The sequence below is a fragment of the Sorex araneus genome, chromosome 2, assembly GCF_027595985.1.
Source record: "Sorex araneus isolate mSorAra2 chromosome 2, mSorAra2.pri, whole genome shotgun sequence".
Classification (NCBI taxonomy): domain Eukaryota; kingdom Metazoa; phylum Chordata; class Mammalia; order Eulipotyphla; family Soricidae; genus Sorex; species Sorex araneus.
Window position 1 is genome coordinate 316,578,655 of NC_073303.1, and position 22,582 is coordinate 316,601,236.

Consider the following 22,582-nt stretch of genomic DNA (forward strand, 5'->3'; position numbering starts at 1 on the left):
ATCCTAGGCTGTTCTCTGCCCAGGACTGTCCTCTCTTAGGCTGTTCTGTCCCTGAACTGTGCCCTCCTAGCCTGTTCTCTCACAGGATTGGCCCCTCCTATCCTGTTCTCTCCCCTGGACGGTCCCCTCCTAGGTTGTTCTTGCCCCTGGACTCTCCTCTCCCAGGCTTTACCCTCCCCTGGACTCTCTTCTCCTAGGCTGTACTCTCCATGAACTCTCCCCTCCTAGCTGTTCACTACATGGACTGTCCCCTCTAGGCTGTTGTCTCCCATGGTCTGTCCCATCCTAGGCTGTTCTCTCCCCTGGACACTCCTTTCCTAGGCTGTTCTCTCTCTGGACTCTCCCCTCCTAGGCTGTTTTCTCCCTGGACTGTCGCCTCCTAGGTGGTTCTCTCCCCTTTTCTGTCCCATCCTAGTCTGTTTTCTCCTGTGGACTCTCCTCTGCTAGGCTGTTCTCTTCCAAAACTGTCCTCTCCTACGCTGTTCTCTCCCCTTTACTGTCCCCTCCTAGTCTGTTCGCTTCCCTGGACAGTCCTCTCCTAGGTTGTTTTCTCTCTGAACTTTCTTCTCCTAAGCTGTTCTCTCCCTGGACTGTCCCCTTCTAGGCTGTTCTCTCCCTGGACTGTCCCCTTCTAGGCTGTTCTCTCCTCTGGACAAGCCCATCCTAGGCTCTTTTCTGACCTGGACTGTCCGCTCCTAGGCTGATCTCTTCCTGAACTGTGCCCTCCTAGACTGTTGTTTTGCTGGACTGGCCCTCCTTGTCTGTTCTCTTCCCTGGACTGTCCCCTTCTAGGCTGTTCTCTAACCTGGACTCTCATTTCTAGACTGTTTTCTCCCTAAACTGTCCTCTCCTAGGCTGTTCTCTCCCTGAACTTTCCCCTCCTAGGCTGTTCTCTCCCCTGGACTCTCCTCTCCTAAGCTGTCCTCTCAAGGACTGTCCCCTCCTAGGCTGTTCTCTTCCTGGACTCTCCTCTCCTAGGCTTTTCTGTCCCTGGACTGTCCCCTCCTAGGCTGTTCTCTTTTCCTTATCTTTTCCCTCCACTGTACTGTCCTCTCCTGGAGTGTCTTTTCCTTATCTGTTCCCTCCACTGTACTGTCCTCTCCTAAGCTGTTCTCTTCAGGAGTGTCCCCTCCTAGGCTGTGCTCTCCCTGCACTCTCCTCCTTTACTATGTTCTGTCCCTGGACTGTCCCTTCCCAGGCTGTTCTCTCCATGGATTGTACCCTATGAGGCTGTTCTCTCCCCTGGTCTGTTCCCTCCTAGCTGTTCTCTCCCCTGGACTCTTATATCCTAGGCTGTTCTCACCTGGGCTGTCCCCTCCTAGTCTGTTCGCTCCCATGTACTATCCCCTCCTGTGCTGTTCTCTACCTGGACTTTCCTCTCCTAGTCTGTTCTCTTCCTGACTGTCCCCTCTTAGGCTGTTCTCTCCCTGGACTATCCCCTTCCAGGCTGTTCTCTCCCTGGACTGTCCCCTCTTAGGCTCTTCTCTCCCTGGACTGTCCCCTCCTAGGCTGTTCTCTCCCCTGGACTGTCCCTTCCTAGGCCGGTCTCTCCACTGGACAAGCCCATCGTAGGCTGTTCTCTGCCCAGGACTGTCCTCTCTTAGGCTGTTCTCTCCCTGGAGTGTGCCCTCCTAGGCTTTTCTCTAGCGGGATTTGCCCTCCTATCCTCTTCTCTCCCCTGGACTCTCCTGTCCTAGGCTGTTCTCTCAAGAACTGCCCCCTCCTAGGCTGTTCTCTGCCCTGGACTGTCCTCTCCTAGGCTGATCTCTCCCTGGACTGTGCTCTCTGAGGCTTTTCTCTCACTGGACTGGCCCCTCCTAAGCTGTTCTCTCCCTGGTCTGTCCCCTCCTAGGCTGTTCTCTCCCTGGACTGTCCTCTCCTAAGCTGTTCTCTCCCTTGGACTCTCCTCTCCTAGGCTGTTCTCTCCCCTGGACTCTCCTCTCCTAGGCTGTTCTCTCTCTGGCCTGCTCCCTCCTGAGCTGTTCTGTCCCTGGACTGTCCCCTCCTAGGTGGTTCTCTCCCCTGAACTGTCCCCTCCTAATCTGTCCTATCCCCTGGACTGTCCCCTCCTAGGCTCTTCTCTCACCTGGACTGTCCCTTCCTAGTCTGTGACCTCCCCTGGACTCTCCTCTCCTAGGCTGTTCTCTCCCTGGACTGTCCCCTCTTAGGCTGTTCTCTCCAGGAGTGTCCCCTCCTAGGCTATTCTCTCCTTAGACTATCCTCTCCTAGTCTGTTCTCTCCCCTGGACTCTCCTCTCCTAGGCTGTTCTCTCCCTGGACTGTCCTCTCCTAGGCTGTTCTCACCTTGGACTCTCCCCTACTAGGCTTTTTTCTCCCTGTACTTCCCCTCCTAGACTGTTCTCTCCCCTGGACTCGCCTCTCCTTGGCTGCCCGCTCCCTGGACTCTCCTCTCCTAGGCTGTTCTGTCCCTGGACTGGCCCTTCCCATGGCTTGCTCTCTCTATAGACTGTTCTCTCCTCTAGACTTTTCTCTTCCCCATAAACTTCTCCTTCCAAGACTCATTCATGTGTAGGTGTCATTCTTTCAGGGGCACATGTGCTGCTAACCAACTATGGCCTGTATTATTTTGGTGAATTTGTCCCCTATGCCTGAGCTTGTCCCCAGCCCTTGACCTTTGTTTCAGGAGACCTACCTCTGTAGAAAGGTAGATCTTTGACTTGCACTGACTATGCCACCTGGAAGGCACTAAAAGGAGGCAGGGCAGTGGCCAGTGTCTTGCCAGCTGGCACTTTCACCCTGGCCTTCACGGGCCATTTCTCTGTGGGAGCAGGTTTTAGGGTCTCAGCTCTTGGAGTTTCTTGCCGTGCAAACAGACTCCAGTCTTGAAAGGAGACCCTGAGGCAGTTGCCATGTTCTTGCAGGTCCAGGGTTGATAGTGACGACGGCAGGACCAGTGAGTAGTGCCTGCATTGGTGTCCATGCCCCGCAGGGTGAGCCCTGTCTCTGCTTCCTGTCTAGAGGCCCCTTAGTTTCCCAGGGGTGGTGTCCCCGCCAGGCCTTAGCATGTCACTGGCAGGTTGGGGAATGAGAACAGACTGCAGGACATGCTGCAGTGTGTGTGTTGGGCTGCACCATAGCTCCCATTTGTCCTGCATCAGTGTCCCAGGGCATGGGGCACCTTGAGTGTCCCAGCAGGGAGATACATGGTGCCTGGAGGCCTGGGGTTCTGAACACAGGGGTCCCATACCCACAGAGCTGCGGTGCATTGTGCCTGGATTCCTGACAGTCTCTAGAGCTGAACTACTGGACTCCTATGGTAGAGGTGTGGCCAGTTCCAGGGAGAAGAAGAGGTGGTCGGAAGCCTCTCCCGGGGCCACGGGAGCACCGTGGGGCCTCAGCTGCCTGCTGAGGAGAGCTAGGGACTGTGCAGAGGCCAACCCATATCAGAGGTCTCTTCTGACAGCTCATGGGCACTGTATGTGGGCCAGTGTGGGCTCTGTAGATGTCCAGATTGTTGCAGACCTTCCAACTCCGGGTCAGCAGAAGTGGCCACCCATCAGCCTGACTGGGAGCTGCAGGGCGCTGAGCGTCCTCCTCTGTGCAGCTGCCCCTGTAGGCTCTGCTCCTCCATGGTTCACTCAGCAGAGACACTGCTGCAGAGGAGGGGAAGGGGCTGCGACTGAGCTAAGGGGCAGCTGGTGGCCAGCAGTGTTCAGAACATGTTTGAACTTGGCCCCAGGTGAGCTGGTGCAGTGGGCAGGGCAATGTGCAACCCGTTCCTGCTTTACCACTATGTGTGAGACGACCCTGGGGCTCACCTCTGAGGCAGCTTCCGGGCTGGGTTGAGGGCAACCCAGTGTTGAGAACTCAGCCCATAGGCCATGGACTCACCTGGGATGCCTATCCCATGTCTTCCCTGGCTTACTTTGAAAGACACTGCATGTGACCCCACATGGTGTGGGGAGAGACCCCAAGTGGTCTCAGCTGAGGCTTCCAGGAGGGGACCCAGGTGCATGGGTCGGTGAGTGGTGAACCCCACAGGCAGAGAAGGCGGGAGGAGAGAAGGGTGCTGTGGCTGCACACGGGGTAGGCTGAGAATTCACGCTCTGCTGTCCATTCCGTGTCTCACCATGCAGGCTGTTACTTTCCGCCTGACATTGCCCACGGATCTTACAGAAAGGTCAGGAACTTTCTAACGGAAGAGGTGCACTACACCTGCACATCTGGGTACAAGCTGGTTGGACCGAGCAAGCTCACCTGCAGCAGAGAAGGCTGGTCAGAGCAAGCCCCTCGGTGCAAAGGTAACCCCACCAGGACAGGAAACATCCAGACGCTGCTGCTGATCCGCCAGAGGCAGCAGGAAACACTCTACTGCACCTCCTGCTGAACTGTCACGTGTCCCAAGGGTGCTCTGCAGACAGAGCATGAAGGTCCCACTTCCTTCTCTGTTTTGTTTTTGTTTTTTAAATTTTTTTATTGAATCATGTGATAAACACATTTACAAAGTTGTTCATGATTAGATTTCAGTCATATAATGTTCCAACAACCATTCCTTCACCAGTGTACATTTACCACCAGTGCTCCCTGTTTCCCAGCCACACTCCAGGCCCCTCTCCTGCTTGCCACTTCTCTCTGCCTCACTCTCTCTCCCTCCTGCTCTCTCTCCCTCTCTCTCCTTAAGGGCATTATGGTTTGCAATACAGATAATGATTGTATTGCATTGTATCTGTTTGCAATACAGATAATGAAAGGTTATCAGGTATACCCTTTACCTATTTTCAACACTCAGTTCCTGTCCAAAATGATCATTTCCAACTAATATTGTTATGCGGATCCCTCCTCTATCCTAACTGCCCTTCACTCCACCCCCTCCTAACACACAAACTCTTGGAGTAAGCTTCTAACCATGGACTAGTCCACCTGGCCCCTGCTTACCCTCACCATCGATATTATTCTCATAATATATATGTATATGTTATATACCTGTCCCTCTCCCTCTCACTCATTTCACTCAGCATGATACTCTCATTGTACATCTATTTATAAGCAAATTTCATGACTTTATTCTCCCTAATGACTGTGTAATATTCCATTGTGTAGATGCACCACAGTTTCTTTTATCCAATTATCTGTTCTGGGGCAGTTCTATCCCACTTCCTTCTTGCAGGAGCAAGATCTGGCCTCCTCAGGCAGCCCTGTGCCAGCTGCCTTGTATTTTCTACAAGCACTCCACTTCCCAGGTGCAGCAGACCCCGTGGCAAGTTTCCGTGAAACCTGCCCTTGCAGGAGCACCCAGCTTCTCCCCAGCCTCTGCGTGGAGGCCTCTTTACTCTCCCATCAAATCCCACCCACACGGGAGAGGGGTCACCGTGAGGGGAGGGTGAGGACAGGCCTTGGGAACTTTGGCTTCTGTGCCAATTTATCTTATTTTATAAGTTGTCCACTGCTGTGCACAACCCAGGCACCTGCTGCCACTGTGGAGTGCTTGGACCAGGAGAAAGGTCACCCCTTGGGCCCCACAGGGGCCAGACGTGATAGACATTCACTTTGCAGATGAGTGCCTGGAGTCACACACTCTGCACTTCTTGATGTTTAAACATGTCATGACCTTGAGTTCTCAGGATATCATTTCCTCAGGTAATTGGGGTGTGAAGTGCTCACTCCATGCTGTGTGGAAGTTAAGCAGAGTCAGAGGACACTTCACTGGGATAAGCAGCAGAGCATGTGCTCTGTATGTGTGGGTCTGAGCTCAACTTCTGGCACATCTTGCCCCCACATGTTACTGGGATTGACCCCAAAGTACTGAGCCAGGAGAGTAGATTCCCAAGTACTGACAGGTAAGACCCAAATATCAAAACAAAAACCATACACAAATATGGAAAGGGGGCCTGGGAGAGAGCACAGCCACCAGGGCACATGCGGCCCTGCACGGGGTTCCATCTGGGCACCGCTGCATGGTCCCTGGACAACCCAAGGTTCTGGTCCCTGAGCACTGTTGGGCCTGGCAGCACAGCACCTTCATTCTGGCATTGAGCTGAGCAACCTCAGTGGGTCCCTAGGCCACTGGAGCACAGCCTGGGGGGCCCAAATGACACAGAATCAGTCTGTTTAGGCCCAGTCTCTGGTGGATGCTAGCACCTAGTAATTAAGATGGTTGCAATAATTAGTGGGGTCTAACACAGCTGGAGAAGCAGAGGCCCTGCATGTGGCTTACCTGGTTCAGTCTCTGGCATCCCATAGGATCCTATGAGGCTCACCCGGAGTGATCCCTGAATACAGAGCCAGGAGTAAACCCTGAGCACTGCTGGATGTGACCCCCAAACCAAAAAGCAATTAAAATTAATTAATTAACTAATTAATTAAAATTTAGTAAAAGCTCATATGTTTTACGATATATATTAGTTTTATAATTTACATATTATATAAATGTGTTTTCATTGTAGCTGTGTGCCTGAGGCCAAAGATAGAACACGGACAGTTGTCTGAGAATAACTCTCAGTACCTGGAACCTGCCAGCGTCACTGTCCACTGTGACTCTGGCTACAGACTGGTTGGTAACCAGACCATCACCTGTTCAGAGGACAGAACCTGGTCCCCAGCGGTGCCCAGGTGTGAGTGGGTAAGCATGAGTGAGTGCACCATCCAGGAAGTTCCCAAGGGTGCTTTCCCCACATCCGGCTAGCATCACGGCCATGCCAGTCAGAATGTTTCCTGTCCTGCTGGTGGTGGGAACCTTTTCCAGCTCTTACCTGAGAACAGCTGCTTTCGTGGGAGAGCTGGGAAGGCTGCCAACTGCTCCACTCCTCACCGCATGCCACCTTTGTCCTTCAGGAGTTCCCTGCAGGTTGTGAGCCTGTGGCCAAGGGCTGGAAGCTCATGCAGTGCCTCCCCGACCCTAGAGAGGCAAAGCTGGCCCAGGAGATGTACAAACTCTCCCTCGAGATCCAACTCCTGGAACAACAGATAGAGCAGGTCAGGACCAACATGCTGCAGCCACCAGAGCTCTGCAGGTGTCAAGAGGACCCGGACCACCTCCACAGCTCTGACCCCGCCCAGAGCCAATACGGACCCACACTGCCTCCAGAGCTCTGACCGTGCATGGGGCACATGGCCTTATCTGCTTAGACTCCCAGAAACCCACCCCCTGCCCCCACGCCAGAATAAAAACTCAGTGCCACGACTGTCCAGCCCCAGCCTCCCCTGCTTTGCCCTTCTGTTTCTTCTGTCTGCCCTCTGCCTCACCAACTCCCTCCTGGACTGGCCCCATCCTGGGGCTGAGCCCAGCCAGTGCACTTTGAATGTCAGAGTTTGTAAAGCATAAATCCAGAAAGGACCACATGTTCGTTCCTACGAGATGAATCTTGAATCCTGAGAGTAGTATTAAAATAACCAAAGTTAAGGGACATGAAGGAAAAAATAAAACTGTCTCCAAGTAATTTAGGACCCCTTGCCTGCACAAACTCGTGTCACTCAGAGCTCCTTCCCTGCACAGAGTCGGGTCACTCGGGGCCCCTTCCCTGCAGAATCCTGGCACAGCCTTGACACGTGCCTGTGTGGACACCCAAGCCTGGGGCTGCTCTGCAGGGAGCCAGGCTTCTTGGAGCCCCCGCACTCCACTGCGCAACATGCACTGTCCCCGCTGGGCCTCTGTATCCTCCCTGTTCCCTGACTCCTGTGCCCTTATTCTTAGCATCTCCTGGCTCTTACCTCCCCCAGGCCCTGAGCTCCTGACACTCACTCAGACCTCAGTGACCAGGGCCTCCGTGTTCTGGACACAGAATCCCAGGGCAGCACTGGCCTCTAAACAGGTAGCCCAGAGAGGCTGGCCCTCAGGCTGTTACTATGGGAAGGGGTCTGTGTATGGCTCATGTGGCCTGCAGCCTGGGAAAAGGCTGGGCTGGGTGGACAGGAGGAGGTTCATGCCAAGGTCCCCCTGCAGGCCTTCTGGTAGCCTGTGGAAACTGTGACCCCACAGGGCCAGGCACGGCCAGTGACCACAGCTCCCAGGACTACCCCCACTGCCGGCGCCTGGGAGGCCTGGTCATAGTGCAGGCGAGCCTGAGAGCTGCTGGGAGCCCCTTCCCAGTGGAGGCAGTGTCCCGGTCACTTTCCGAATGAGGAAGCTGCTTTGCTGACTTCCTATCTCGGCCAGAGGGGATCAAACTGCTGACAGGACATTCCTTGTGATGAGGACAGCACTAGGGCCCTGGGCCTCAGAGAGGAAGGCTCTGGCCCCGGGTGACCTTGCTGGACAGAGCTGCCTGCAGCCCAGCTCATGTTGGCCCTGGCCTGGACCCGGCACCACCCTTGGTCACAGCTAGACAGCATTCACAGGGCCACAGGTTGGGGATCATAGAACGCTCTCAGAGAAGGGCCCTCAATTCATGCTTGGGGTTCGACAGCTCTCCCTGTGCTCCCCTCCAGAGAGTGGACGCTGCCCCAGCTCCTGTCCACTGGAGCCCTTCCTGCCTCTACTTCCACATCCTCTGTCCTCCACCCCCACACATGACAATGACCTGTGTTCAGACTGGTCTGGACAATCTTGGTCGGAGCCCAGGAGACCATGAAGGGCCAAGAACTGTTCGGGCTCTGGGAGAAGTTTGGAGCTGGCAGACGAGATAAGCCCACAGCAGCATGGACGTGGGCCTCGCCGTGCCGGGCAGTGAGGGAGGAACTGGGAAGACCTCTGTCCAGGGCTCCACAAACAGGCCTGTGCCCAGTCAGTCTTCTCCAAGGAAACACTTAGGCTGCAGAGAAGACAAACCGTCTCACTGTGAGTGCTCGCGAGTGCTCTGACACAGTGAGGATACTCTTATTTATGGATTATTTTTGGTGAAGGTTCTTGCTTTTAAATAGTTTTCTTATAACTTTATTTTATGTTTAGCTTAGTACCCTGTGGAAATTCAATGTTCATTTTGGCCACACCCAGCTGTGCTCAGGGTTTTTCTCTGGCTCAGGGGTCTCTTCCAGAAGTGTTTGGGGAATTATGTGGTGTCAGGGATCAAACCAGAATCAGCTACATGCAAGGGAAGTACCTTAACTTGCATGGTTCAAAATTTAATAATTTTAAATATGCAAATATATCCATTTGTGCTAGACTGGCATGAAAAGTAAATTTGCTAAATTGAATTCATATACTAATTTTGGTTGAGTATATTTTTAACCAAAAGGGAACACAATGGATCAAATATATACATCATTTGGGGAGGAGAAATGTCAGTGCTTCAGGATCTTTTTCTGTTACAAAAATACAAGAGCGGGCTAGGGTGACAGCTCAAAGTACTCGAGTACTTGAGTGCTCAATTTTCAATCCCAGACACTCTGTGCCCCTGGCACCACCAAGCAAGGCCTGAGCACCAAGCTGGGAATTGCCCAACCACTACTGGGCGTGGCCAGCAAACCATAAGTAAATAAATGCATTAGTCTATAAAAGTAGAAAAGACTTTAAGTCTGGGAGCCTAGTCCAAGGAACGATGAATAACAGAACAGGTGACGTCTTTAACCTCAGCTCAGGATTTTTTCACGATGCCACAAGCTCACATCTTTCTGAATACTGAGGTGATTTCATAATGAGTCAGAGAACTGGTATGAGGTCTTGCCAGCTGCTATCCACTAGGGAATCATGACCTGACCCTGTGTGGCCAGAGAGCCGACACCTCAGCCGCGAGCCTGCTTGCCATCTGATGCCTTCGGTCTTGCCTGAACTGGGGTAACCCTGCACTCTGCCCTCAGCCCCCCACACCCATCATAGGTGCCTTTGGGTGAAGGTGGTGGGAGCATCCTGGAGGAGGTGGAGCATCCTTCCTCCCAGAGGTCTGACGGGACAACCGTGGGGGAAACCACAGCACACAAAATGCATGAGCAGAGTTCATCACCTATGAGAGTGGTTGGCCTCAGTCTGGGGACCAACACATCGCTCTGATTCTGACAGGCAGCCCCCGTGGCAGTCAGGCCGGAGCTGAGGGTCTCCAGGTTCTCAAATGTTCTTTCTGCAAATCCCAGGGTTCATACTGGCCCTCTCCAGCTTCCCCTTCTACCTCTGGACTATGGGTCACCACACCTCACCAAGGTAGCACCACACGCAGGCTGCGGCTGTCTGTGCTCAGCACACCAAACATGGTGGCCATGACTGCACACAACCTCGTAACACCTGCACCTGCAGGCTGAGCCATCCCCAGCGCCACTGGGATCAGGTGTCAGCAGGTGGTTACCAGCAGCCAGGAGGGAGAGCAGCTCTGATGCAAACAAGAAGCAGCTCCTCCTGAGGTCTTGGCTGGTGCCTGCCTGCCCCCAGCGGAGTCCTGATTGCAGGGAGCAGACTATCGTTGTCCTGCAGACCCATTCCAGAACTTGACGTTGGTGGAGAGTGAAAACCACCAGTTGAGTGTGTACATTTATTTCTGTTGTGCAACTATCTTTTCTTTTATAATGCAAAACCTTTTCCAGTTTGCTGTAGTCCCATTCAGGTGTGTGAGTTCTGGAGGCTTCAGGATGAGTTTCAGGGGCGGGAGGTGGCAGCAATGAGGGAGGAGGAGAGCAGGTGTGGACCTCTGCAGGGTGATGGTGGTGGCATGTGTGCAACAGGAGGCAGGGTGGCTGTGGGTAGGACTGGCTGTCAGGAGGCAGGGTGGCTGTGGGTAGGACTGGCTGGTGCACGCACCCCACCAAGAGGTGCCCTGGGCTGCCTTCTTCCCAAAGGGCTTGTTGGTGCCCTGCCAGGAAATGCATGGAAACTGCAGCAGAAAGGAAAGGCGTGGATTGTACTTTGCTGGGAATTTTCTGAGCTGTCTTGGACTTTTCTTTGTCTGTGCGAACCAGTTTTCTCTGCACAAGGATACTGAGACCAGGGGACAGGGCTGAGGCCACTGACAGGAGAGGCTGAAAGCCAAGCACACACCCTGCTGGTTGGTTAAGCAGATCAGCAACCCCTGCCTCCCCGCCCCATCCCCCACTGCGAGGGGGTTCCTCAAGGTGCAGAAAGCCCCTTCTTCTATGCTCATTCTCACTGCAAGCAGACATCCAAGTCTGTTTTTATTTAGTTTTGAGGCCACACCTGGCTTACTCCTGACTCTGCGCTCAAGGACCATCAGGACCTGGGTGGGTACTGAGAGTCAAACCTGGGTGGGCCAAGTGCAAGGTAAGAGCCCTGCATGCTGTCCCATTGCTGCAGGCCTTCATCCTTCAGTGCTCGACTTGGCTCTGTCTGTAACTTCTCATTTCTTTTGAAGAGGTGAGCTGTGGGGCTGTTATTAGCCGTGGGCGTCACCCCAGGTCCTCCATGGGGAGCAGACCTCATTTAGGGAAGATACCAGAGCTTGCCGTCGTATTCGGACAACTGTTGTGTCTTGTCCAGAAAGAGACGCCTGCAGGGGCCACACAGCACAGGGTCATGCAGGAGCGTTGGCGTGGCCAGTGGGCAGTGCAGGAGCACTGACGGCCCTTCCACATGAAATGACCGGGTCATCCTGCCACTGCCTTCGGCACTTAGGGACAAAATGAGAGACCTCCCCCAGGTCCGACATCTGAGATACTCTGAGAGTTGTAAAAATTCTCCTTTCTCCTCAAGTTATCACTCAACATGAACATTCAGAACATGCATCTTCTTTGCTGCCAAGTCAAAAAGGGCAGTTTCCACTCAAACGGTTTCGTGAAGCAAATCATCAGATGTTTTCAGGTACGGGAGAGGGAGAAATGGGGGGAGTGAGGCCGGCACTGCAAGAACCACTTCGGAGACTCGGTCCTCTAGGATTGAATGCCCTCATTCTCCCATGGGGAGTTCTGACCACTGATTGAAGAAGCCACTTCCTGGCAGGCCCTGCTTCTCACACAGCCTCCCTCCCTTTCCACATGCCCTGGCCCAGGAGTTGAGAGCATGAAAATTACAACTCTAGGTAAGCCAGCTTCCTAGGGAACCGGTCTCGTGGGCAGCCCTGGAGGCCACAGCAGCAGCCCCTCTCCCAGGCACTCTCCCCAGAGGACAGGGCATCTGGCCATGGCCCACTCAGCAGCCCAGCTTCTGGCCACGCCTCCACTCGGGTGACACAGCTGGACTTGCAAGGCTCCTCCTCTCAGAGTCCCTCTCAGAGCGGTGTCTGCATCTCCATCTGCTCGAGGAGCTGAGGAGCCATGCCTCCCCTGAGGAGCCCTTCCCGGGCACAGTGCCTGCTGGGCGCCATGGTGCTGTGGCTGTCCCCTCCTGTGCGGTGTGGTGAGTGCCCAGGGCATGGGACAGTCTGATTTCTGCAGACCTGGGAGAAGTACTGATGAGGAATTTAGGGCGAGTCGCAGAGGAAAATAATGACCCTTTGGAGAGACTTCTATTATTTTTCTCAATGCTTTGAAAATAAAAGTTGTTCTAGAGAGAGGCTGCTTTATGCCAAGAACAAAGTGTGAATAGTAGGACCCTCATGAAAATGCATTAATTTTTGCATGAATTTCTTTTATTTAAATGCTCCAGATGTTAAAGCACATTGACTTTCTAAGTAGATTAGTTCTGCCTTCTATTGTATTACTGGTAGAAGATGATGGCTGGGAAAATTTTCATCCATCAAGCAAAAATGGAGCTCACAAATATGGAGTATATTTTCAAAAGCAACAACTGAGGCATTTTAGAACCAGTAAGCCAAGTTATAAGTGCTTATCACTACTGAAATGTACAGAACCTTTCATAAAGTAATGAGGAAAGAGAAAGTGTTGGGGGGAATGTACCAGAACTAAGGCCTGAAACAGCTATCATGGTATCAGAATAGAGAATTTGGGTTGTTTGGGGGAAATCCTGAAACTTAGATGGTAGTCAAGTGCTCCTCTGGCAGGTGCGAAATGTCTAACGAGTGCTATCTAATGAGTGGATGAGAACTCGGTGAGCCTCTGCAGGGAGGTTGCCATGGTTCCCTGAGGCTGTGGACAGGGCAGCATCTCACTCCTGCTATTCTCTTCGCTCAAGACTGCAGGCCCTTCCCTGCCATCGCTCACGGCTCCCGTCAGGACATGAGCTCGTTCTTCTCCTTTACCACTGTGGTGCGGTATGAATGTGATGAAGGATATCTTCTGGTTGGAGAGCCCAAAATCTCCTGCAGAAACTCTCACTGGTCGGCCCCTGCACCCCGATGTCGAGGTAACATGCAGCTGCATGGCCCCTGGGTAGCACTGCCCCTCCTCCCACTGTCAGCACTAAGTTCGCACTCTACCTCCCACTCTCGCACGCCCCTCCATCCCTCTTTCTTTCTTTTTCCCTTCTTTGGATAGTTAATGCATGATTGTTTTCAGTATGAATATCCAGCAAGTTCATCTGGAAGCCACACCACTACCAGTCGACATGCTTCTAGAGATTTCTAGAGGCCATGCTTTTGCCTTAGCTTCACACAAGTTTCTTAAATACCATCCAAGGAAGCTGGGGCAGACTGACTTGAAGATCTAAAGCTTTGTCCCTGCATGTCCCTGGGGTCAATCCCTGGCCTCAGTGCCATGTGATCCCTGAGAACTGTGAGGTGGGGCCCCCTCAAGCAGCACAGGATCAATCAACAGATAAATAAGCAAACTCAGGCTCTGACACAGCTCAGTGTGCTGGCCAGAGACAACCACAGTGGGAAGCAGGTCAGCAGGTGTCACCTCTTCCAGCCCCCAGGAGGCCTGGCCAGGCCCTCATGCAGGGTCCTTGTGCTGGCGTCTCTCTCTGGCTGTGGGGGACCAGAACCTGTGCCAATCTCACGGGAACACGGCTGAGTCTCAGGCAAGGCTGCATGGACATGGGTGCACGAACCAGCTGGGTCTTGTAGATCTTGAGCTCTTCTGAGAAGTGCTCCTTCACCCACCAGCTCTTGGTGGCACCGTGCCAGTTGCTTCTGTGGGAATTAGCCTGGGGGCAGTAGCGCACCCTGCAGCACTGGCTAGGCAGTGCTCTTCCACGGCAGGGCAGAGCTGTTCACAGGCCTGTTCAGATGCAGGCTCACCGCATGTGGCCCTCATTTTGAGAAACAAAAGTTTCATATTCTGTAAGATAACTTGGTTTGTCCTTTCTGCCTTGCTATAGGGAGCTTAAGTTTATTGGATTACTCCCATCACAGTGCTCCCATTCCTCTGTGTTTATTTGTAACCTCTTTCTTTGCGCTCTGCTTCCCCAACTGGTCAATCACGTTGGTCTCCTAATCAGACTCTGTTAAGTTGTAAATATTGCTTTTCCCTTGTCCTTAAGTCCTTTGCATAGTTAATTCAGAGCAATGTCCTTTTGGTATCATCATCCCATTGATCATTGATTTTCTCCAGCGGTCTTAGTACTGTCTCCATTCGTCCTAAGATTTTAAAAGTCTCTCTTTACTTGTCCTTCACAATGGTGCCGCATTTTGTATAGACACAGGAAGACAGTTAATGCTATGCTTTTGTAAATTGGGAGTTAATTGACTCCAAATAATATTCACTCTGGGGCATCTGTTCTCTCGACTTGAGCCTCAGTTGTTGTTTATTCCATTCTCTCCATATGCCTGTTCCAATCTCACTAAGCTCCTCATTCTGGTCTCACTCTGTCCCTCATTCCCATCTCCTCCTGTCTCCCTTGCAGGCTCATCTCTCCGCACTCCCACTCACCACCTTGGTCTCTCTGTCTGTCTATCTGTCTGCCTCTCTCTCTCTCTCTTATCTTTTTCCAACTCTCTCCAACCCTGCACATTGGGGGTAACAACCACATCTATGTCTAGTAGCTCGAGTGTTCTTCACTTGCAGTTAAATATCATGGTGCTTTAGCCTGGCCCATTTTGATTCCAGAATAGCTCACAGCTTGCCCTGGGTCCATCCAGACCCTTGTCGGGCCCCTGCTTTAGGGGTGCTAGGAGTAAGGGCAACTGAGGCTTAATTCGAGAGAATAGATGCCCAGGAGTTAATATTATTTGGAGTCAATTAATTCCCAAGTTACAAAAGCATAGCATTAACTGTCTTCCTGTGTCTATACAAAAAGGACATTGCTCTGAATTAACTATGCAAAGGACTTAAGGAGAAGAGAAAAGCAATATTTACTACTTAACAGAGTCTGATTAGGAGATAAAAGTGATTGACCGGTTGGGAAAGCTGAGCACAAAGAAAGAGGTTACAAATAAACACAGAGGAATGGGATCACTGCAATGGAAGTAATCCAATAAACCTAAGCTCCCTGTGGCAAGGCAGAAAGGATAAACCAATATTATCCTACAATATCCCACTCTGGGACAACTTATCAGTTTTTCCGTGAGCTTCTAAACTTTTGTGTCCTGCTTCAGAAATATTCACCTACAACAAGGTCACAAAAATATCCTCCTAGATTATCTTCCAGGGCTTAGTTTTTTTTCATGGATTGCTGCTGTGATGTGCTCATTGATGACTCCAAATCCACTTGAAATGTCTGTGCTTAGAAGACAGGTGGTGGGCAGTGAAGGTCACCATGTTCTTTCTCTGTGGTAATCTGAGCTGTTCGTGGAGCCAGGGTGTGGGCCTGCCTCTGCACTCACAGAGAGACAGGCTTGAGTGAGTGCATCTGTGAAGGTTTGGCCCATCCTAGGCAGAACCTGCTTGTGTTGGAGATATGAAGAGAGTCCAAGGGGCTTCGAAGAACCTGCTCCCCCATAGGGCCTGAACGTTCCATGCTTTCTCATCACACAGTGACCTGGGAGATCTAGGAGTGACATGCAGATAAAGTGTGTGGCTGTTTTTCTTCAATAGGATCATTTTCTGGCTAGTCTCTGTCCAGTGTGCTTGGGACACCAGGGCCACTTCAGAAGTGCTGGGGGCAGAACATATGGTGCTAGGGATCCAGCCCCAGAGTCACACCTGCATGTGCCCTGAGATGCTCCTGCTTCACAGGGAGGGAGCCCCCCACTGGGTGGGTGAGTCAATGTTTAGTCCTTTTGGTGTTAGGACCTCCCCCACGGCCCCAGGTGTGCTCAAGAAGGAAAATTACACCCTAGCCCTGGACATTTCTGGGGAGCCTGGGCAGCCTGGTGCTGCAGGACCGAGCAGTGGTGCGTCCTTTGCCTCTTGCATTAAACTATCAACCCAGTTAGCCGACAATTGTCAGGAGAGGTCCCCATGTTTAACTGCACCCTAACAGCAGTTAAGGAACTAATTTGCCACCATCGGCTCCGTTTCACACAGGAAGGTATTAAGGGAATAAGAGTGGAAGTGACTGCTTCAGCCTGAAGTGCAGGTGCCGAGATGCGACAGTGGGGGATCAGGCTCCAGCAGAGCAGCTAGGTTTGACTGTAGCTGAACCCAGGGCCCTCCTGCACCCACATCCTCTTTCTAGCAACACAGACATGATGTTCTGCCTAGGCAGTCTGACCAGGGACCCCCCCCCACACACATGATTGTGGTGGACAGGAAACCTTGGCAGGCACTGCACTTCAGGGTGGGGTGTCTCTCCCATCGAGGCCTTCACTTACCAAACCGTTTTCTGGGGCCATCCCGGGGGACCCACACTGTGCTTCCCTTGTAGCTTTGTGTGCAAAACCACATATAGCACATGGACATCTATCTGTGGAAAAGCACCAGTATGTGGAGTGGGAGAATGTGACTGTGCACTGTGACCCCGGCTATGACATGGTTGGCCCCCAAACCATCAGCTGCTCAGACAACAGGATGTGGGACCCAGAGGTGCCCAGGTGCGAGTGGGTAAGTGCGCACATGAGGGCCCCGCCCCAGGGGAGTGTGAGCGAGCGTCCGCACAGAAGCGAATCACTTGCTGCTGCTCTGGCTGGCCGAGCTCTGTGTGGAGCATCCCCAGGAGTCCCCCAGCTCTCCCAGCATGCCAGAAACACTCCCTCAAGGGGGTCCCCTGACACAGGGTGGGGCCTCTCACACCTGCCCTGTTTCTTTCAGGAGGTTCACACAGGCTGTGAGCCTGTGGCTGCAGGCAGGAGGCTCATGCAGTGTCTCCCCAGTCCTGAGGACGTGAAGCTGGCCCTGGAGCTATACAGACTCTCCCTGGAGATCAAGGCCTGGGGCAAGCGTGAACCACTGGGAGGAGACAGTTAGGAATCGAATGTGGGCTCCCCACCGTGCTCCTGCATCCTCCAGTGGAGGAGAGAACCATCTCTCCTTGGCCGCCCACTGGCCTCTGACAGATACCTGCGAACCAGCCCGAGGCCTCCATGCTGAGCGGGACCCTCCATTCAGTCTCTGCTCCCATTTCTTGCACTGCAGAGGCAGAAATAAACAGTTCTGCTCACAAAGTAGCGTCTGGTCTTCTGTGACCCTGGAGTCAAGGCAGAGCCCTGCTGAGGCGTCTCCCAGTCCGCTGAGTCCCCAGGCTTGCTGAACGCATTTACCTGCACCCAGAGACTCAGGCCCACTCCCCTAAGTCTGACTCTCCCCATCCCACAAGCCGACCTGCCAGCTGTGTTGGAACTCTTTCCTCTACAGAACCTGATGGAGACTCCCTCAACCAGCTCCCCTGCCTCCAGGCTGTCCGTGGACACCAGGGAGGGGCTGTTGGGGGTGATCAAGAATGAGCACGGGAGGACCAGTGACATTGAGACTTCCCAGGGGTGGGTCTTGTCCCCTAGGGGACATGCCCTGAGTCTGCATCTCCACGTGCCAGTTCCGTCACGGGAATGGGGTGATCCTTCTGGGGAGATGACCCCAAGGGCGCCCTACTGCCTGGGCTGGGGCTGAGCTGACCGCTGATTGAGGGTGTTCTTCTAGTGCCTGTGAGAACACTGAGGTGCAGCGGAGCCAGGTGGGAGGGACCCCGGGAATTCAGCCTTCCCCAGGCGGGTGTCTCTGGGAGGGGCCTCAGCTCTGGGTGTTCTAGTGTTCTGGGGAGTCGCCACCTGGTGGCACTCTGCTGCCTCCAAGCCTGGGATTCCCTCAAGTCTGTTCTCTTATGCCCTCCTGCTGGGGGTGGACTCTGGGCTGCTCCATAGCTGGACTGGAAAGAGGGACACCCTGGTCCTGCTATCTTCTCAAGAAGACTGCACAAGAAGGCCAAGGCTGTCAGGCAGCCTGAGGACAGCAGGGAAAGAAAACAGGCCTTCATCCATAGACAGCACTGGCTCCCACATGCCCCAGCCAGCTCTCCTGCCTGACATTCTCCCTGCTCAGACCTCCCCGCCTCACAGACTCATCTCGTGTCTCAGAGAATGGTTCATCTGTCTTGGGGTTTCACTAGCCAAAATGCGTGAATGTGCCCAGGTAAGTGAAGGCCCCTCCCCGCACCAGGCACTGGCTGCAGAGACCCATGTGTCTGCACCTCCACGGGGCAGAGGGCCTGTCTCACTCACAGTGTGTGAGTCATACTGTCGTCTTGTCTGTAGCTCCACATAAGTGACACAGAACTGCATTTGGGAGTGAGACATGCACCTAGACCCCACAAGGGAGCTTGTGATTCACAAAATGAGTATTTCTTGCCTCAAACAGTGCTTCTGTGAGCATTCCCATGACCCACCGAGTTGCCAGGAGACCACACATACTGCATTCTCAAGATCCGGCTCCGAACCCTATATTGCATCTCCCATGCAAAGGAGCAACTGAGCTCCACTTCCTTCACTCTCTCCAGTATTATTTCGCTGCATGTTTTATTGGCTCCATTCTGTCACCTGGGCTCCTCCCTCTTCCACAGTGCATCTTTGATCTTTATTATTATCCTCCTTCCCCTTGGATTTGTGTATTTATTAAAACTAATTTATAGAAATTATCCAAATGTCCAATAACAGATAACTGGATTAAATAAAAACTAAGGGAGTGTGTGTGTGCGTGCATGTGTGTGCATGTGTGCATATGTGCACGTGTATGCATAAGAAAAGACAAAATCATCATGCATTTGCTGCTACATGGATGAACATGATGCTACATGATGCTACATGCATTATCTTGAGTGAATCAGCCAGAAGGTATGAAACAGATACAGAATAATTTATCTCATAAGTAAATATAAAAGCACATAGTGGGGCGATATCTTATAACCTACTTTTCCCTCTGGGAGAAACTAGCAAGCTACTGAGAGCTTCCTGCCCACATGGGAGAGCCTCGCAAGCTTTCCATGGTGTATCCATATGCCAAAGCCAGTAATAAGCTGAATCTCATTCCTCTGACCCTGAAAGAGCCTCCAATGCGCCATCGTTGGGAAGGCCGAGAAGAGAGAGGCTTCTAAAATCTCAGGGATAGGACGAATGTAGAGGTTACTGAGATTGCTCGAGCAACTTGACGATAAATGGGATTTCGTGATTAGTGATAGTGGGGCTGGAGAGATAGTTTAGTGGATAAGGCAGCAACTGACCTGGGTTTGACCCCTGGAGCCCATAGTGTCCCCTGAGTACACCAGGAGTGATCTCTGAGAATAGAGACAGGTGTGACCCCCAAACAAACAAACACAAAAGAGCCCATAATGAGGGAACAAATAATGAATAAAAGCCACACAACCTAAGAACTAATCTAGAGAAAGAACAAAGCTTGCCAGGGCAATAAGGCATGGACAGTGCAGTGAAGACTGTGAGGGGAGACCCTGAAGCAGTGGCCGAGGGAAGTGGACACTGAGGTGGGAGACCTGGTGTGTGGATGCAAAGCAGCCACATGGTTTAGGAATATGTTCAGTCATGCATGAGGCTTGGCCCGAGCGTGCATAAAGCGGCCTGGAGCATGGCGGTGGTTGGGTTGTGGAGGTCGGCTGCTGGATCTGGGTCCTTTGTGGTGGGGAAGGCTCTCACCCGCCCCACTCTGGGGTGCCCCAAGTGAAAACAGCCTGGCACAGAGTCCGGTGGCATGGTTATGGGGGCCTCATTTTATGCTCCCTTCCGGGAGAAGCAGCCGTGAGTTTTGGATGGTGGCCAAAAAAGTCTTTGTAATTTTTTAAAATTTATGATAGTCATAAAATTGTTTTTATACCTATTTTATGTAACCATTGTTACATAAAAATTTCTTAGACAATAAGGAGCCATAGTGGAAAAAGTCTAAGAAGCCCTGACTCAGAGAATTTTTGGCACTTCATGAGCTAAAAGTAGGTACAAAAGATCACCTCATGCAGCTCTGAGGACTGAGGTTCCTTCTGTGGTGCCACAGGTGATCTGCCCTTGGGATTTTATAGGGGAATGAAGATGAGGAAAATGCCAAGCATAACCGGGACAATCCTGAGACAGGGCAGAGCTGGAGCACCGATGCCTCTAGGTCCCAAGACTTACAAAACTCTGTTAAGCAAAGCAGCATGGAATCAATACACGCAGAGGCAAGTGGATTATGCAGTCCAGCAGAGAACCTGGTTTAACTTCTATGTATTTATTTATTTTTCAGAGGAAAAAATTGCATTACTTTCACCAGCAAAAAGACTTTATCACATATTGTACTAGCTTTAGCAACGATTTTTTTTTGTAATTTTAATTTTTTATTAGAGAATCACTGTGATGTACAGTTACATCACAGTGAACTTATGAACTTATGAACTTTTGTGTTTGGATTTCACTCATCCAGTGATCGTTTACCCATCCCTCCACCAGTGCCCATTCACCTCCACCAATGATCCCAGTATCTCTCTCACCACCCCCACCCCATCCCCCACCAGCCCACCCTGCCTCTGCAGCAGGGCATTCCCTTTTGTTCTCTCTCTTTTTGGGTATTGTAGTTTGCCACTCAATAGAGATATTGAGTGGCTTTCATGTTCTGTCTATAGTCTACTTTTAGTTCGCATCTTCCAACCCGAATGGGTCCTCCCAACATCCTCTACTTGGTGTTCCCTTCTTTATCTGAGCTACCTTTTCCCCCAGCATGTGCAGCCAGTTTCCAAGCTGTGGGGCAGACCTCCTGATCCTTATCTCTACAACTCTTGGGTGTTAGTCTCCCACTCTGTTATTTTATATTCCACAGATGAGTGCAATCTTTCTATGTCTGTCTCTCTCTTTCTGACTCATTTCACTTATCATGATACTTTCCATGTTGATCCACTTATACGCAAATTTCATGACTTCATCATTTCTAATAGCTGCATAGTATTCCATTGTGTAGATATACCAAAGTTTCTTTAACCAGTCACCTGTTTTTGTGCACTCTGCTTTTTTCCATATTTTGGCTATTGTAAACAGTGCTGCAGTGAAAATACAAATGCAGGTGTCATTTCTACTATACCTTTCTGCCTCTCCGGGATATATTCCCAGGAGTGGTATTGCTGGGTCAAATGGGAGCTCAATTTCTAATTTTTTGAGAATCGTCCATATTGTTTTCTAAAAGGGCTGAACCAGTCAGCATTCCCACCAGCAGTGAAGGAGAATCCCTTTCTCCCCACATCCGTGCCAACACCGGATGTTTTTGTTCTTTTGGATGTGGGCCAGTCTCTGTGGTGTGAAATGATATGTCATTGTTGTTTTAATCTGCATCTCCCTGATGATTAGTGATGTAGAGCATTTTCTCATGTGTCTTTTAGCCATTCGGATTTCTTCTTTGAGAAAATTTCTGTTCATTTCCATCCCCCATTTTTTGATGGGGTTGGGAGTTTTCTTCTTGTAGAGTTCAACCAGTGCCTTGTATATCTTTGGTACCAACCCTCTATCAGATTGATACTGGGTGAATATCCTTTCCCATTCTGTAGACTGTCTTTGTATTTTGGTCATTGTTTCTTTTGAGGTGCAGAAGCTTCTTAGTTTAAGGCAGTCCCATTTATTTATCTCTGTTTTCACTTGCTTGACCAGTGGTGTGTCATCTTTGAATATACCTTTAGCTTCAATGTTGTGGAGGGTTTTGCTAACCTTGTCTTCCATGTATTTTGTGGATTCTGGTCTGATGTTGAGATCTTTAATCCACTTTGACCTGACTTTCATATATGGCATTAAATAGAGATCTAAGCCCATTTTTTTTGCATGTTGCTGTCCAGTTTTGCCAGCACCATTTGTTGGAGGCTTTCCTTGCTCCCATTCACATTTTTTGCTCCCTTATCAAAGATTATATGATCATATATTTGAGGGTGTTTTTCAGGATATTCAACCCTGTTCCATTGGTCTGTGGCTCTGCCTTTGTTCCAGTACCATGCTGTTTTAATTATTACTGCTTTGCAGTAGAGATTGAGGTTGGGAGGGTGACTCCTCCCATATTCTTTTTCCTAAGAGTTGCTTTAGCTATTTTTGGGGGCTTATTGTTCCATATGAATTTCAGGAGTGTTTGCTCCATTTCTTTGAAAAATGTCATGGGTATCCTTACAGGGATTGCATTGAATGTGTACAGTGCTTTGGGGAGTATTGCCATTTTGACAATGTTAATTCTCCCAATCCATGAGCAAGGGATATCTTTCCATTTCCTTGTGTCCTCCATTATTTCTTGAAGTAGAGTTTTGTAGTTTTCTTTGTACAAGTCCGTTACCTCCTTAGTTAAGCTGATTCTGAAGTATTTGATTTTTTGAGGCACAGTTGTGTACGAGATTGTTTTTTTCATGTCACTTTCTTCTCTCTCATTATTTGCATATAGCAAAGTCATGGACTTTTGGGTATTGATTTTATAGCCTGCAACTTTACTATACAAGTCTATTGTTTCTAGGAGTTTCTTGTTAGAGGTTTTAGGGTTCTCTAAGTATAGTATCGTATCATTTGCAAATAGTGACAGCTTGATTTCTTCCTTTCCTACTTGAATACCCTTAATACTTTTTTCTTGCCTAACCGCAATTGCAAGTACTTCCAGTACTATATTTA

General features: G+C 51.0%; 1 protein-coding gene across 1 annotated transcript in view; it reads left to right on the forward strand.

The window, feature by feature from the left end:
• Nucleotides 1–17,050, forward strand: part of LOC101553545 (C4b-binding protein alpha chain) — a 47,444-nt gene extending 30,394 nt beyond the window's left edge. The window contains exons 9-14 of the mRNA XM_055124804.1: nucleotides 4,097–4,261; nucleotides 6,404–6,579; nucleotides 6,792–7,050; nucleotides 12,904–13,074; nucleotides 16,417–16,592; nucleotides 16,800–17,050. Coding sequence (XP_054980779.1) covers nucleotides 4,097–4,261; nucleotides 6,404–6,579; nucleotides 6,792–7,050; nucleotides 12,904–13,074; nucleotides 16,417–16,592; nucleotides 16,800–16,955 — 1,103 coding nt within the window. The 3' untranslated portion in view covers nucleotides 16,956–17,050. The remainder of the gene's footprint in view (nucleotides 1–4,096; nucleotides 4,262–6,403; nucleotides 6,580–6,791; nucleotides 7,051–12,903; nucleotides 13,075–16,416; nucleotides 16,593–16,799) is intronic.
• The last annotated feature ends 5,532 nt before the right edge of the window (nucleotides 17,051–22,582 follow it).